The 16915-nt window shown below is 52.8% G+C and overlaps 1 protein-coding gene across 2 annotated transcripts in view; it reads left to right on the plus strand.

Moving 5' to 3' along the window:
• The window catches only part of CEP112 (centrosomal protein 112), a 441731-nt gene that overhangs the window by 341809 nt on the left and 83007 nt on the right, over positions 1 to 16915 (plus strand). For both annotated transcript variants that reach the window (XM_077460662.1, XM_077460663.1), the window contains exon 22: positions 9834 to 9896. In XM_077460662.1, coding sequence (XP_077316788.1) covers positions 9834 to 9896 — 63 coding nt within the window. The remainder of the gene's footprint in view (positions 1 to 9833; positions 9897 to 16915) is intronic.

The following is a 16915-nucleotide window of genomic DNA, read 5'->3' on the forward strand; positions in this document are numbered from 1 at the left end:
CAAAACGCAAACAAAACTGACATATAGAAAAATCGGAATCAGGTAAGTCTTGATCAGATCAACCTTTTCCCTCAAGGAAAGCTGCCAACCTTTCCAGCTTGCCACCTTGGCATCGGCATTCTCCAGCCTGTTCACCCAATTTGCATGACCATAGTCACCTGGGCCAAATTCAATGCCTAGAACTCTAATTTTTTGCTGGGGCTCCGGGAAGTCATCCGGGAGAACAAAGCTCTCACCTTCCACGCCCATCCAGAAAGCTTCACACTTGTCCTGGTTGACCTTTGAACCTGATGCCTCTGAATACTGCGTTATCACTGAGACCACCTCCTGCGCCTCTCCAGTCCCAGAGACAAAAACAGAAACATCATCAGCATAGGCCACAACTTTCAAAGGAGGCTCACCAGCGATGCCCAAAGGTACTCCACACAATGGCCCATTCTCCAGCCTTCTGATGAAGGGGTCAATTGCAAATGCATATAACAGAGGACTCAATGGGCACCCCTGACGCACACCCGAGCCGACCACAAAGGGTTGCCCGACCCAACCATTAACTAGCGGAAAGCTTTCAGCCCCTTTGTACAAAATCTTAAGCCAATCAATGAAACCCCCCTCCAGGCCATATCTGCCAAGAAGCAGCCATAAGTACTCATGATTAACCCGATCAAAGGCCTTAGCCTGATCCAATGTCAGCAAAAATTTACCCCAACCAGCAGCCCTACAACGCTCCAAGGCCTCCCGGACGGCTAACACTGCTGAGAAAGTGCTTCTACCTTGGACCGAACAGTGCTGGTGGTGGGATAACAAACTGCCTGCCACTGGCGAAAATCGCCAGAAAAAAATCTTTGCCAGTATCTTTCTATCGACATTAAGAAGGCTAATGGGGCGCCAATTCTCAATCATCGAAGGATCTTTACCCTTTGACAGAAGGATCACTGCAGATTGCCTCATGGAGGGAGGGAGAGAACCCTCCTGCAAACAGCTATTAAAAACCTCCGCAAGGTAGGGAGCCAGGATCGTCTTAAAACATTTATAAAACTCAGCTGTCAACCCATCTGGCCCTGGCGTTTTCTTGATGGCCAGTTTATCAATAGCCTGGACTACCTCATCTGCAGTGATTTCATCTGTCAAATTCATCAAAGGAACATTACTCTCCAGTCCTGGTGTAGAGTCCAAAAAACCCAACATCCTTGTCCGATCAAGGTTCCTTCCTCCCAGGAGATCTGCATAGTATGACCTGACCACCTCCAGGATCCCTGACCTAGACTTCGTCAGGGAGCCCGTACTGTCCTTCAGGCCATGGACCGTCTTAACTGCTACGCTCTGTTTACAGTTCTGGTAAGGGTCAGGTGAATGGTATTTCCCGTAATCCCTCTCCTGAACCAAAGAGGCGTGCCGGTCATATTCATGTCTCCTAAGGAGGAGCTTCACCTCAGAGATCGCCCCAGAATCTCCTCCATTCGAAACAAGGCGGTCAAGTTTCCTCCGCAAACGCTGGTAGGTGATATACTTATCTTGCTGCTTCTTTCTTCCTATGGCCTTGAAAAGCCTAACAGTCCGCTGTTTTACAAGCTCCCACCATTCTGACTTGCTGTTGCAAAAGTCTAGGATCGTTACCTGTGCTTGAAAAAAATCCTCAAAGGATTGTCTTACTCTCTCGTCTTCCAGGAGGGCCGAATTCAATCTCCAGATACCCCTCCCCCTAGGTGGCATGTCTGAGGCATTCAGAGTCACAGACAGAATACAGTGGTCAGAAAACTCCACTGCCCGACACACAGGGGCCGAAAAAGCAGAGTCTCCCTTTAAAAAAAACCTATCTATCCTACTCTGACTACTACCTCTCTGAAAAGTGAACCCCGTGCTGTCTGGGCAACGCTTAATGTGCGCATCTACCAGACCTGCTTCCCTAACTATCGCATTGAGAAAAAGGGTGTCATAGCCCAGCTTATCTCTGAAACCTCTCCTGTCTTTAGACCTAGTAATGGTGTTGAAATCACCTCCAAAGATAACCTGCTGGGCCGTAAAAAGAAAAGGCTTAATCTTTGTAAGGAGGCATTTCCTGCCCCACTTTGTCTGGGGACCATAGATGTTAATCAGGCGCAAGTCCTGCCCCCTTACAGAGACGTCCAAGACCATGCATCTCCCAATCTCTACCTCAATTACCCGCCGGCACGTTACCATACCAGAAAAAAGGACTGCAACCCCGCTGTAAGGCTCGGCCGCAAGAGACCAAAATGAGGGACCACGTCTCCACTCCTTCTTTGCCAGATGTATATCGGCCAGACTACTCAGATGGGTCTCTTGTAAAAACAAAATGTCAGCATCAAACTCGCTGAGCAAAAATAAGGCCATATGACGAGCACTTACTGATCTCAAACTGGCAACATTAATGGTTGCCACTTTTAACGGAGTGGGAACTGCCATTAGGGTAATTGAGGCAGACGTTTCTTAGCCTGACTACTCCCTCTGCCTGGAGAACCAGCACGCTTTGTTGCGCCCTGGCACTCATCGTCCATGGAGGACGCTGAACTGAACGAGTCCCAATCATCATCATCGTCCGACAGGACCTTAAACTTATTTTTCAAAGGCAAAACTTCAGGATTGAAGGGAACTGAACCCCTTTTTTTCCTTATTTTGCCCCTCCTCCTCCTATCCTCCAACCACTCCATATCATCTTTGGATAAACCACAACCAGCCTCCCCACACCTATCCTCCCCTTCAACCCCCTCCCCCCCACTCTCCCTTCCCTTATCTACCACCAGGCCAGCCTCCCCACTATTTTCCCCACTCCTCTGGCCCCCACGATCTGCAATAGGAACCCTGCAGCGTCGGGGGAGGGGGACTGGCACCACACCTGATGCACCAGCCTCAGCACCTCTTGCTGCCTCTGCAATTTTAGAAGACACAGAAGGATAAGACACAGAAGGATTGGACACATTCTTGGCAACTGAAACTTTACATACAGGCTGGGAGGACACAGGCACATTGGGTACTGGCACAGACTGGGGAGACACAGACCCATTGGGTATGGGCACAGACTGGGGAGACACAGACCCATTGGGTATGGGCACAGACTGGGGAGACACAGACCCATTGGGTATGGGCACAGACTGGAGAGACACATTGGGTATTGGCACAGACTGGGGAGACACATTGGGTATTGGCACAGACTGGGGAGACACATTGGGTATTGGCACAGACTGGGGAGACACATTGGGTATTGGCACAGACTCAGATGGGATCACAGGCCCTCCAGCTGATGAGCTCTGCGCATCCTCCATGTCCGGACGGAAAAACTCCCTCATGAGCTCAGGCTTATTGTGCATTGCCTCAGGACACTGACTATAAGGATGTCCCACTGCATTGCACAGATTACACCTTATAATATTACAATCCTTTGCCAAATGTCCTATACCCTGACACAGGGAGCACTTCATTACTGGACAGGAGGATGCAAGATGCCCTTTATCTCCACATTTATTGCAGAGCTTTGGCTGGCCCGGGTAGAAGATGGTCAGCCTGTCCCTCCCCAGGAAAGCTGAGGATGGCAGATGTTGGACAACATTGTCAATAACCTTTAGTTTCAGCTGCACAGACCATCCCCCTGTCCATATTCCCCGATCGTCCAAAATCTTTCTCAGGGGGCTCAGGACATCCCCATACCTCCTCAACCATACAGTCAGATCCCCTTGTGGTATGGATTCATTGCGCACAAGAATTGTCACCATCTTAATGAGGGGCTGGCGGGAAATAAGTTTGGGGATGAGCCCTTTCCAGTCCGGCAGGCCCCTACACACGTGTTCAAACTTCTCCCAAAATATGTCCAGAGACTCGGGACGGATAAAGGACAAATCATATTCATAGGAACCTGCCGGACTGATCAGGGCGAAGATATCCGCAGGCCTAAACCCCATCTGCAGGATTTTATCCACCACCACCCTCCTATGTGGGGGGTTTCCATCACCTTCCCATTTCAATTGTACAACATTCCTCCTTTTAAACAGGGAGAAAGATAGAAAGTCCCCATGTTCCCTCCCTGCTTGTTCCCCCTTCCCAGATCCTGTGGCAGCAACACCAGCATAAGTTTTTCTTCCAGCATTTGCAGTCTTGTCCTCAGATACATTCAGACCTGCTGGCAGAGAGTGTGAATCAGCTGGGATAGCAGTCTTCTGATTAGCAGGACCCACCCCCTCCCCCGAACACTCAGCTGCAATCCTGGGAGATATCACAGTCTTGGCTGCTGCAGACTCCTGGAGAGCTGTAGTACTACTGCTCCCAGCATCTCCTCCACCATTCACAGGAACAGCCGCTGTGCCTGGTCCAGGCAAAGTCACTGTATTGTCCATGGACCTCTCTGCAGACTGAAGCTGACAGTTATTAGCAGATGTATTTGCTTGCTGTATATTGTCTATGGGTCTGGGCTGACTGTCTGCAGTACCACAACCCTCAGCAGGCCCATTGTTATTAAAGATCCCACCATCCTGCACACACACAGTACCTGCACCTGCTCTCTCCACAGGAATAGGAACGGTGTCCATCTTCTCCTCACCTTCCTGGGGAGCTGAATCTGGACTGGCCTCCAGTTTGCTGATCAGATCCAACATGTTAGAACCTTCATCCTCCTGCTGGGATGTTCCACATTGCTGGGGAGGGAAGGGGACAGAGGCCTCCGCCATTGAGGGTTCAGCAGATGTCTGAGATGTTGAAGAGCTGGGCTCATCCTCCGGGCCCACTTTCTCACTCTCTGCTTCCATCTCCTCGCTCTCCATGCAGGAAGAAGCTCCTTTCCTCAGTTGATTAAATCGCTCCTCGTTTTTATATTTTTCTTTAAAAGCTCCACTATTCTCCTTCAGAGAACTCACCAATTCTTTCTGCTTCCGCAGAGCTTGTTCCAGGTCCTTCAATTCAGGCCTCAGAGCCGGTCTCTTCTTACTGAAGACTTTGGCACAAATCTGCTTCTTCTTTTTAAATTCAGCTTTCAAAGCTCCCAACTTCTCCTCTTCCTTCTCAATCCGCTTCAGCGTTTCCACAATCCTCCGTCTAAAGGAAGACAGAGATTCATCCTTCCTTGGGCCAGGCCCAGAATCTTCCGCAGGTTGAGGCCTATCCAGGGGGCCCCCGCCAGGGTCCTCCCCAGGATCCAGCATCCTTCCTGGGGCAGAGGAGTAACTCTAGCCCCTGGTCTCTGGAAGCACAGGAGCAAAGGAACTAGCAACCTCTCACCTCGCTGTCAAGGAGAGGAATGGCAGTTTCCCACCATCCCTGTGCTGAGTTCCCGGGTCTGTACACCCGCTGTGCCCATTATGAGAGGTTCCCACCATCCCTGTGCTGAGTTCCCTGGTCTGTACACCCGCTGTGCCCATTATGAGAGGTTCCCACCATCCCTGTGCTGAGTTCCCTGGTCTGTACACCCGCTGTGCCCATTATGAGGGGTTCCCACCATCCCTGTGCTGAGTTCCCGGGTCTGTACACCCGCTGTGCCCATTATGAGGGGTTCCCACCATCCCTGTGCTGAGTTCCCGGGTCTGTACACCCGCTGTGCCCATTATGAAGGGTTCCCACCATCCCTGTGCCGAGTTCCCGGGTCTGTACACCCGCTGTGCCCATTATGAGGGGTTCCCTCCATCTCTGTGCTGAGTTCCCAAGTCTGTGCTCCTCATAATGAACTAAAAGTTTTGATTTGAGGATCTTTAAATTATAATATTAATAATTATAGCAATGATACAGAAATAATATTATTCTGTCTATGCCCTCCCATTCTCTACATCACAGGGGTGTCTATGCCCTCCCCTTCTCTACATCACAGGGGTGTCTATGCCCTCCCCTTCTCTACATCACAGGGGTGTCTATGCCCTCCCCTTATCTACATCACAGGGGTGTCTATGCCCTCCCCCTCTCTACATCACAGGGGTGTCTATGCCCTCCCCTTCTCTACATCACAGGGGTGTCTATGTCCTCCCCTTCTCTACATCACAGGGGTGTCTATGCCCTCCCCTTCTCTACATCACAGGGGTGTCTATGCCCTCCCCTTCTCTACATCACAGGGGTGTCTATGCCCTCCCCTTCTCTACATCACAGGGGTGTCTATGCCCTCCCCTTCTCTACATCACAGGGGTGTCTATGCCCTCCCCTTCTCTACATCACAGGGGTGTCTATACCCTCCCCCTCTCTACATCACAGGGGTGTCTATGCCCTCCCCTTCTCTACATCACAGGGGTGTCTATGCCCTCCCCTTCTCTACATCACAGGGGTGTCTATGCCCTCCCCTTCTCTACATCACAGGGGTGTCTATACCCTCCCCTTCTCTACATCACAGGGGTGTCTATACCCTCCCCTTCTCTACATCACAGGGGTGTCTATACCCTCCCCCTCTCTACATCACAGGGTTGTCTATGCCCTCCCCTTCTCTACATCACAGGGGTGTCTATGCCCTCCCCTTCTCTACATCACAGGGGTGTCTATACCCTCCCCTTCTCTACATCACAGGGGTGTCTATACCCTCCCCTTCTCTACATCACAGGGGTGTCTATACCCTCCCCTTCTCTACATCACGGGTGTCTATACCCTCCCCCTCTCTACATCACAGGGGTGTCTATACCCTCCCCTTCTCTACATCACAGGGGTGTCTATGCCCTCCCCTTCTCTACATCACAGGGGTGTCTATACCCTCCCCTTCTCTACATCACAGGGGTGTCTATGTCCTCCCCTTCTCTACATCACAGGGGTGTCTATACCCTCCCCTTCTCTACATCACAGGGGTGTCTATACCCTCCCCCTCTCTACATCACAGGGGTGTCTATACCCTCCCCTTCTCTACATCACAGGGGTGTCTATGCCCTCCCCTTCTCTACATCACAGGGGTGTCTATGCCCTCCCCTTCTCTACATCACAGGGGTGTCTATGCCCTCCCCTTATCTACATCACAGGGGTGTCTATGCCCTCCCCCTCTCTACATCACAGGGGTGTCTATACCCTCCCCTTCTCTACATCACAGGGGTGTCTATGCCCTCCCCTTCTCTACATCACAGGGGTGTCTATGCCCTCCCCTTCTCTACATCACAGGGGTGTCTATGTCCTCCCCTTCTCTACATCACAGGGGTGTCTATGCCCTCCCCTTCTCTACATCACAGGGGTGTCTATGCCCTCCCCTTCTCTACATCACAGGGGTGTCTATGCCCTCCCCTTCTCTACATCACAGGGGTGTCTATGCCCTCCCCTTCTCTACATCACAGGGGTGTCTATGCCCTCCCCTTCTCTACATCACAGGGGTGTCTATGCCCTCCCCTTCTCTACATCACAGGGGTGTCTATGCCCTCCCCTTCTCTACATCACAGGGGTGTCTATACCCTCCCCCTCTCTACATCACAGGGGTGTCTATGCCCTCCCCTTCTCTACATCACAGGGGTGTCTATGCCCTCCCCTTCTCTACATCACAGGGGTGTCTATGCCCTCCCCTTCTCTACATCACAGGGGTGTCTATACCCTCCCCTTCTCTACATCACAGGGGTGTCTATACCCTCCCCTTCTCTACATCACAGGGGTGTCTATACCCTCCCCCTCTCTACATCACAGGGTTGTCTATGCCCTCCCCTTCTCTACATCACAGGGGTGTCTATGCCCTCCCCTTCTCTACATCACAGGGGTGTCTATACCCTCCCCTTCTCTACATCACAGGGGTGTCTATACCCTCCCCTTCTCTACATCACAGGGGTGTCTATACCCTCCCCTTCTCTACATCACAGGGGTGTCTATACCCTCCCCCTCTCTACATCACAGGGGTGTCTATACCCTCCCCTTCTCTACATCACAGGGGTGTCTATGCCCTCCCCTTCTCTACATCACAGGGGTGTCTATACCCTCCCCTTCTCTACATCACAGGGGTGTCTATACCCTCCCCTTCTCTACATCACAGGGGTGTCTATACCCTCCCCTTCTCTACATCACAGGGGTGTCTATACCCTCCCCTTCTCTACATCACAGGGGTGTCTATACCCTCCCCTTCTCTACATCACAGGGGTGTCTATACCCTCCCCTTCTCTACATCACAGGGGTGTCTATACCCTCCCCTTCTCTACATCACAGGGGTGTCTATACCCTCCCCTTCTCTACATCACAGGGGTGTCTATACCCTCCCCTTCTCTACATCACAGGGGTGTCTATACCCTCCCCTTCTCTACATCACAGGGGTGTCTATACCCTCCCCTTCTCTACATCACAGGGGTGTCTATACCCTCCCCTTCTCTACATCACAGGGGTGTCTATACCCTCCCCCTCTCTACATCACAGGGGTGTCTATACCCTCCCATTCTCTACATCACAGGGGTGTCTATACCCTCCCATTCTCTACATCACAGGGGTGTCTATGCCCTCCCCTTCTCTACATCACAGGGGTGTCTATACCCTCCCCCTCTCTACATCACAGGGGTGTCTATGCCCTCCCCTTATCTACATCACAGGGGTGTCTATACCCTCCCCCTCTCTACATCACAGGGGTGTCTATACCCTCCCCTTCTCTACATCACAGGGGTGTCTATACCCTCCCCTTCTCTACATCACAGGGGTGTCTATACCCTCCCCTTCTCTACATCACAGGGGTGTCTATACCCTCCCCCTCTCTACATCACAGGGGTGTCTATACCCTCCCCTTCTCTACATCACAGGGGTGTCTATACCCTCCCCTTCTCTACATCACAGGGGTGTCTATACCCTCCCCTTCTCTACATCACAGGGGTGTCTATGCCCTCCCCCTCTCTACATCACAGGGGTGTCTATACCCTCCCCCTCTCTACATCACAGGGGTGTCTATGCCCTCCCCTTCTCTACATCACAGGGGTGTCTATACCCTCCCCTTCTCTACATCACAGGGGTGTCTATACCCTCCCCCTCTCTACATCACAGGGGTGTCTATGCCCTCCCCTCCACTATTTTTAATCATGGTTGTTGTTGGGAAATGGCATTGGGCCTTTCTTATTCAGTCCGTTTAGTAATAGACATTCACTATGCAGTCCCCCCCCCCCCCCCCAGCCTGTAATTGGACAGTGAAAGGAGAAGCAGTAGACTGATGAGCTCATCTCTCTGTCACTCTGCCCTCTCCTCCTGTCAGCACATGAGCACTGCAACACAGGACTGGCTTTGTGCTGCCTCTCCCTCTTCCAGTCTGAGCTTGGCTGTACAGGGGCTGAAGGGGTTAATACTAGGCTGCATCGGGGGGTACTTAATTTTTTTTTTTACATGTTCTAAAAAACCCATTTAATGAAGTATCAGCAAATGCAGAGCTGCATTGATTTGTGTTGTTTTCATCTGCTTGGGGTTCAGATTGACTCCATGCTGGAACTTGTAGTTCTCCTTGAAGAAGCGAGAGCTGGGGGGGGGAGGGGCTGCACCTCATAGTATTAGATAAAAGTCGCCTTCCACATGTTTGGATCTGAGATTTCTGCTTTTATTGTAATGTCAGGAGGAGGTTTTCATGACGTTCCCCTCTCTGACCAGCGGGGCTCCGCGCTCTGTCCGGGTGCGCTGGCCCTTTAACCGCCGTCTGCAGATGAAGTCATCTGGCTCTTGCAGTTTTCCTGCGCTGGGCTCTCTCTGTTTTCTCTAATAATTGGCAGCAGACCCAGATCCCCCCTCCCCCCCTCCTCCTCCTCCTTCTTTCAAGTAATGAATAGTTGTAAGCAGATCAAAGGGGACGCGTTCCGCTTTCCTGGCTGCAATAAACGGCGTTGGAATTGGCGCAGCGCCCGGTGACTTCGGCATGCGGATGAGGTGCCAAACACAGGGGTCAGCTGCAAAGTGTCTCTTCCCCGCTCCTCTAATCTGTCTCTCCTCTCCCCGTACAGGCCGCCAGCAGGTTGTCGCAGATCGAGAAGGAGTACGCCGAGAAACTCGACAAGTCAGCGCAGGTACGTCACCAGTGTCGGCCTACCCACAACGCCAGTACCAAATCTGAGAACTGAATAAAAAGTGTTTTTTATCTGCTACTGTGGGAATACGGTACTACGGAATAAAGAGTCCTCAACAAACAAATGTAGAGCAGAGATACAAAGGGTCAGAAATAATCCCCAACACACAAAACATAGAGCAGAGATACAAAGGGTTGGAAATAGTCCCCTACAAACAGAACACAGAGCACAGATACAAAGGGTCAGAAATAGTCCCCAACAAACAGAACATAGAGCAGAGATACAAAGGGTCAGAAATAGTCCCCAACACACAAAACATAGAGCAGAGATACAAAGGGTTGGAAATAGTCCCCTACAAACAGAACACAGAGCACAGATACAAAGGGTCAGAAATAGTCCCCAACAAACAGAACATAGAGCAGAGATACAAAGGGTCAGAAATAGTCCCCAACACACAAAACATAGAGCAGAGATACAAAGGGTCAGAAATAATCCCCAACACACAAAACATAGAGCAGAGATACAAAGGGTTGGAAATAGTCCCCAACAAACAGAACACAGAGCAGAGATACATAGGGTCAGAAATAGTCCCCAACAAACAGAACACAGAGCAGAGATACAAAGGGTCAGAAATAGTCCCCAACAAACAGAACACAGAGCAGAGATACAAAGGGTCAGAAATAGTCCCCAACAAACAGAACACAGAGCACAGATACAAAGGGTCAGAAATAGTCCCCAACAAACAGAACACAGAGCAGAGATACAAAGGGTCAGAAATAGTCCCCAACAAACAGAACACAGAGCAGAGATACAAAGGGTCAGAAATAATCCCCAACAAACAGGATGTAGAGCAGAGATACAAAGGGTCAGAAATAGTTTCCAACAAACAGAACATAGAGCAGAGATACAAACGGTCAGAAATAATCCCCAACAAACAGGATGTAAAGCAGAGATACAAAGGGTCAGAAATAGTCTCCAACAAACAGAACATAGAGTAATAGATGTGCCCGGGCAGTGCGGAGTTCAGTGATAGATGTGCCCGGGCAGTGCAGAGTTCAGTGACAGATGTGCCCGGGCAGTGCGGAGTTCAGTAATAGATGTGCCCGGGCAGTGCAGAGTTCAGTGATAGATGTGCCCGGGCAGTGCAGAGTTCAGTGACAGATGTGCCCGGGCAGTGCGGAGTTCAGTAATAGATGTGCCCGGGCAGTGCAGAGTTCAGTGATAGATGTGCCCAGGCAGTGCGGAGTTCAGTAATAGATGTGCCCGGACAGTGCGGAGTTCAGTGACAGATGTGCCCGGGCAGTGCAGAGTTCAGTGATAGATGTGCCCGGGCAGTGCGGAGTTCAGTGAAAGATGTGCCCGGGCAGTGCGGAGTTCAGTAATAGATGTGCCCGGGCAGTGCGGAGTTCAGTAATAGATGTGCCCGGCCAGTGCGGAGTTCAGTGATAGATGTGCCCGGGCAGTGCGGAGTTTAGTGATAGATGTGCCCGGGCAGTGCAGAGTTCAGTGATAGATGTGCCCGGGCAGTGCGGAGTTCAGTGATAGATGTGCCCGGCCAGTGCGGAGTTCAGTGATAGATGTGCCCGGGCAGTGCGGAGTTCAGTAATAGATGTGCCCGGGCAGTGCAGAGTTCAGTGATAGATGTGCCCGGGCAGTGCGGAGTTCAGTAATAGATGTGCCCGGGCAGTGCGGAGTTCAGTGACAGATGTGCCCAGGCAGTGCGGAGTTCAGTGATAGATGTGCCCAGGCAGTGCGGAGTTCAGTGACAGATGTGCCCGGGTAGTGCGGAGTTCAGTGATAGATGTGCCCGGGTAGTGCGGAGTTCAGTGATAGATGTGCCCGGGCAGTGCGGAGTTCAGTGACAGATGTGCCCGGGTAGTGCGGAGTTCAGTGACAGATGTGCCCGGGCAGTGCGGAGTTCAGTGACAGATGTGCCCAGGCAGTGCGGAGTTCAGTGATAGATGTGCCCAGGCAGTGCGGAGTTCAGTGACAGATGTGCCCGGGTAGTGCGGAGTTCAGTGATAGATGTGCCCGGGCAGTGCGGAGTTCAGTGATAGATGTGCCCGGGCAGTGCGGAGTTCAGTGACAGATGTGCCCAGGTAGTGCGGAGTTCAGTGATAGATGTGCCCAGGCAGTGCGGAGTTCAGTGATAGATGTGCCCGGGTAGTGCGGAGTTCAGTGATAGATGTGCCCGGGCAGTGCGGAGTTCAGTGACAGATGTGCCCGGGTAGTGCGGAGTTCAGTGATAGATGTGCCCGGGCAGTGCGGAGTTCAGTGACAGATGTGCCCGGGTAGTGCGGAGTTCAGTGATAGATGTGCCCAGGCAGTGCGGAGTTCAGTGATAGATGTGCCCGGGCAGTGCAGAGTTCAGTGATAGATGTGCCCAGGCAGTGCGGAGTTCAGTGACAGATGTGCCCGGGTAGTGCGGAGTTCAGTGACAGATGTGCCCGGGTAGTGCGGAGTTCAGTGATAGATGTGCCCGGGCAGTGCGGAGTTCAGTGATAGATGTGCCCGGGTAGTGCGGAGTTCAGTGACAGATGTGCCCGGGTAGTGCGGAGTTCAGTGACAGATGTGCCCGGGTAGTGCGGAGTTCAGTGATAGATGTGCCCGGGCAGTGCGGAGTTCAGTGATAGATGTGCCCGGGCAGTGCGGAGTTCAGTGATAGATGTGCCCGGGCAGTGCGGAGTTCAGTGATAGATGTGCCCGGGCAGTGCGGAGTTCAGTAATAGATGTGCCCGGGCAGTGCGGAGTTCAGTGATAGATGTGCCCGGGCAGTGCGGAGTTCAGTGACAGATGTGCCCGGGTAGTGCGGAGTTCAGTGATAGATGTGCCCGGGCAGTGCGGAGTTCAGTGACAGATGTGCCCGGGTAGTGCGGAGTTCAGTGATAGATGTGCCCGGGCAGTGCGGAGTTCAGTGATAGATGTGCCCGGGCAGTGCGGAGTTCAGTGACAGATGTGCCCGGGTAGTGCGGAGTTCAGTGATAGATGTGCCCGGGTAGTGCGGAGTTCAGTGACAGATGTGCCCGGGTAGTGCGGAGTTCAGTGATAGATGTGCCCGGGCAGTGCGGAGTTCAGTGACAGATGTGCCCGGGTAGTGCGGAGTTCAGTGATAGATGTGCCCGGGCAGTGCGGAGTTCAGTGACAGATGTGCCCAGGCAGTGCGGAGTTCAGTGACAGATCTGCCCGGGTAGTGCGGAGTTCAGTGACAGATGTGCCCGGGTAGTGCGGAGTTCAGTGATAGATGTGCCCGGGCAGTGCGGAGTTCAGTGACAGATGTGCCCGGGTAGTGCGGAGTTCAGTGATAGATGTGCCCGGGCAGTGCGGAGTTCAGTGACAGGTGTGCCCGGGTAGTGCGGAGTTCAGTGATAGATGTGCCCAGGCAGTGCGGAGTTCAGTGATAGATGTGCCCGGGCAGTGCGGAGTTCAGTGACAGATGTGCCCAGGCAGTGCGGAGTTCAGTGACAGATGTGCCCGGGTAGTGCGGAGTTCAGTGACAGATGTGCCCGGGTAGTGCGGAGTTCAGTGATAGATGTGCCCGGGCAGTGCGGAGTTCAGTAATAGATGTGCCCGGGCAGTGCGGAGTTCAGTGATAGATGTGCCCGGGCAGTGCGGAGTTCAGTAATAGATGTGCCCGGGCAGTGCGGAGTTCAGTGATAGATGTGCCCGGGTAGTGCGGAGTTCAGTGACAGATGTGCCCGGGTAGTGCGGAGTTCAGTGATAGATGTGCCCGGGCAGTGCGGAGTTCAGTGATAGATGTGCCCGGGCAGTGCGGAGTTCAGTGACAGATGTGCCCGGGTAGTGCGGAGTTCAGTGATAGATGTGCCCGGGCAGTGCGGAGTTCAGTGACAGATGTGCCCGGGTAGTGCGGAGTTCAGTGATAGATGTGCCCGGGCAGTGCGGAGTTCAGTGATAGATGTGCCCGGGTAGTGCAGAGTTCAGTGACAGATGTGCCCGGGTAATGCGGAGTTCAGTGATAGATGTGCCCGGGCAGTGCGGAGTTCAGTGACAGATGTGCCCGGGTAGTGCGGAGTTCAGTGATAGATGTGCCCAGGCAGTGCGGAGTTCAGTGATAGATGTGCCCGGGCAGTGCGCAGTTCAGTAATAGATGTGCCCGGGCAGTGCGGAGTTCAGTGATAGATGTGCCCGGGCAGTGCGGAGTTCAGTGATAGATGTGCCCGGATAGTGCGGAGTTCAGTGACAGATGTGCCCGGGTAATGCGGAGTTCAGTGATAGATGTGCCCGGGCAGTGCGGAGTTCAGTGATAGATGTGCCCGGGTAGTGCGGAGTTCAGTGATAGATGTGCCCAGGCAGTGCGGAGTTCAGTGATAGATGTGCCCGGGTAGTGCGGAGTTCAGTGATAGATGTGCCCGGGTAGTGCAGAGTTCAGTGACAGATGTGCCCGGGTAATGCGGAGTTCAGTGATAGATGTGCCCGGGCAGTGCGGAGTTCAGTGACAGATGTGCCCGGGTAGTGCGGAGTTCAGTGATAGATGTGCCCAGGCAGTGCGGAGTTCAGTGATAGATGTGCCCGGGCAGTGCGCAGTTCAGTAATAGATGTGCCCGGGCAGTGCGGAGTTCAGTGATAGATGTGCCCGGGCAGTGCGGAGTTCAGTGATAGATGTGCCCGGGTAGTGCGGAGTTCAGTGACAGATGTGCCCGGGTAATGCGGAGTTCAGTGATAGATGTGCCCGGGCAGTGCGGAGTTCAGTGATAGATGTGCCCGGGTAGTGCGGAGTTCAGTGATAGATGTGCCCAGGCAGTGCGGAGTTCAGTGACAGATGTGCCCGGGTAGTGCGGAGTTCAGTGATAGATGTGCCCGGGCAGTGCGGAGTTCAGTGATAGATGTGCCCGGGCAGTGCGGAGTTCAGTAATAGATGTGCCCGGGCAGTGCGGAGTTCAGTGATAGATGTGCCCGGGCAGTGCGGAGTTCAGTGATAGATGTGCCCGGGCAGTGCGGAGTTCAGTGACAGATGTGCCCGGGTAGTGCGGAGTTCAGTGATAGATGTGCCCGGGCAGTGCGGAGTTCAGTGACAGATGTGCCCGGGTAGTGCGGAGTTCAGTGATAGATGTGCCCGGGCAGTGCGGAGTTCAGTGATAGATGTGCCCGGGTAGTGCGGAGTTCAGTGATAGATGTGCCCGGGCAGTGCGGAGTTCAGTGACAGATGTGCCCGGGTAGTGCGGAGTTCAGTGATAGATGTGCCCGGGCAGTGCGGAGTTCAGTGACAGATGTGCCCGGGTAGTGCGGAGTTCAGTGATAGATGTGCCCGGGCAGTGCGGAGTTCAGTGATAGATGTGCCCGGGTAGTGCGGAGTTCAGTGATAGATGTGCCCGGGCAGTGCGGAGTTCAGTGACAGATGTGCCCGGGTAGTGCGGAGTTCAGTGATAGATGTGCCCGGGCAGTGCGGAGTTCAGTGACAGATGTGCCCGGGTAGTGCGGAGTTCAGTGATAGATGTGCCCGGGCAGTGCGGAGTTCAGTAAGACTGAGGGCTGCATAAAAGCACCACGTCCAATACGTCATCCTCATCCTCAGCACCACGTCCAATACGTCATCCTCATCCTCAGCACCACATCCAATACGTCATCCTCATCCTCAGCACCACGTCCAATACGTCATCCTCATCCTCAGCACCACGTCCAATATGTCATCCTCATCCTCAGCACCACGTCCAATACGTCATCCTCATCCTCAGCACCACGTCCAATACGTCATCCTCATCCTCAGCACCACGTCCAATACGTCATCCTCATCCTCAGCACCACATCCAATATGTCATCCTCATCCTCAGCACCACGTCCAATACGTCATCCTCATCCTCAGCACCACGTCCAATATGTCATCCTCATCCTCAGCACCACGTCCAATACGTCATCCTCATCCTCAGCACCACATCCAATACGTCATCCTCATCCTCAGCACCACGTCCAATATGTCATCCTCATCCTCAGCACCACGTCCAATACGTCATCCTCAGCACCACATCCAATATGTCATCCTCATCCTCAGCACCACATCCAATACGTCATCCTCAGCACCACGTCCAATACGTCATCCTCATCCTCAGCACCACGTCCAATATGTCATCCTCATCCTCAGCACCACGTCCAATACGTCATCCTCATCCTCAGCACCACATCCAATATGTCATCCTCAGCACCACATCCAATACGTCATCCTCATCCTCAGCACCACATCCAATACGTCATCCTCATCCTCAGCACCACGTCCAATATGTCATCCTCATCCTCAGCACCACGTCCAATACGTCATCCTCATCCTCAGCACCACGTCCAATATGTCATCCTCATCCTCAGCACCACGTCCAATACGTCATCCTCATCCTCAGCACCACATCCAATATGTCATCCTCAGCACCACATCCAATACGTCATCCTCATCCTCAGCACCACATCCAATACGTCATCCTCATCCTCAGCACCACGTCCAATACGTCATCCTCATCCTCAGCACCACGTCCAATACGTCATCCTCATCCTCAACACCACGTCCAATACGTCATCCTCATCCTCAGCACCACATCCAATACGTCATCCTCATCCTCAGCACCACGTCCAATACGTCATCCTCATCCTCAACACCACGTCCAATACGTCATCCTCATCCTCAGCACCACATCCAATATGTCATCCTCATCCTCAGCACCACGTCCAATACGTCATCCTCATCCTCAACACCACGTCCAATACGTCATCCTCATCCTCAGCACCACATCCAATAAGCCATCCTCATCCTCAGCACCACGTCCAATACGTCATCCTCATCCTCAGCACCACGTCCAATATGTCATCCTCATCCTCAGCACCACGTCCAATAAGCCATCTTCATCCTCAGCACCACGTCCAATACGTCATCCTCATCCTCAGCACCACGTCCAATACGTCATCCTCATCCTCAGCACCACGTCCAATACGTCATCCTCATCCTCAGCACCACGTCCAATACGTCATCCTCATCCTCAACACCACGTCCAATATGTCATCCTCATCCTCAGCACCACGTC

The sequence above is a fragment of the Lithobates pipiens genome, unplaced genomic scaffold (genome assembly GCF_037356315.1).
Source record: "Lithobates pipiens isolate NorthernLeopardFrog02 unplaced genomic scaffold, aLitPip1_a1.2 Scaffold_28, whole genome shotgun sequence".
Classification (NCBI taxonomy): Eukaryota; Metazoa; Chordata; class Amphibia; order Anura; family Ranidae; genus Lithobates; species Lithobates pipiens.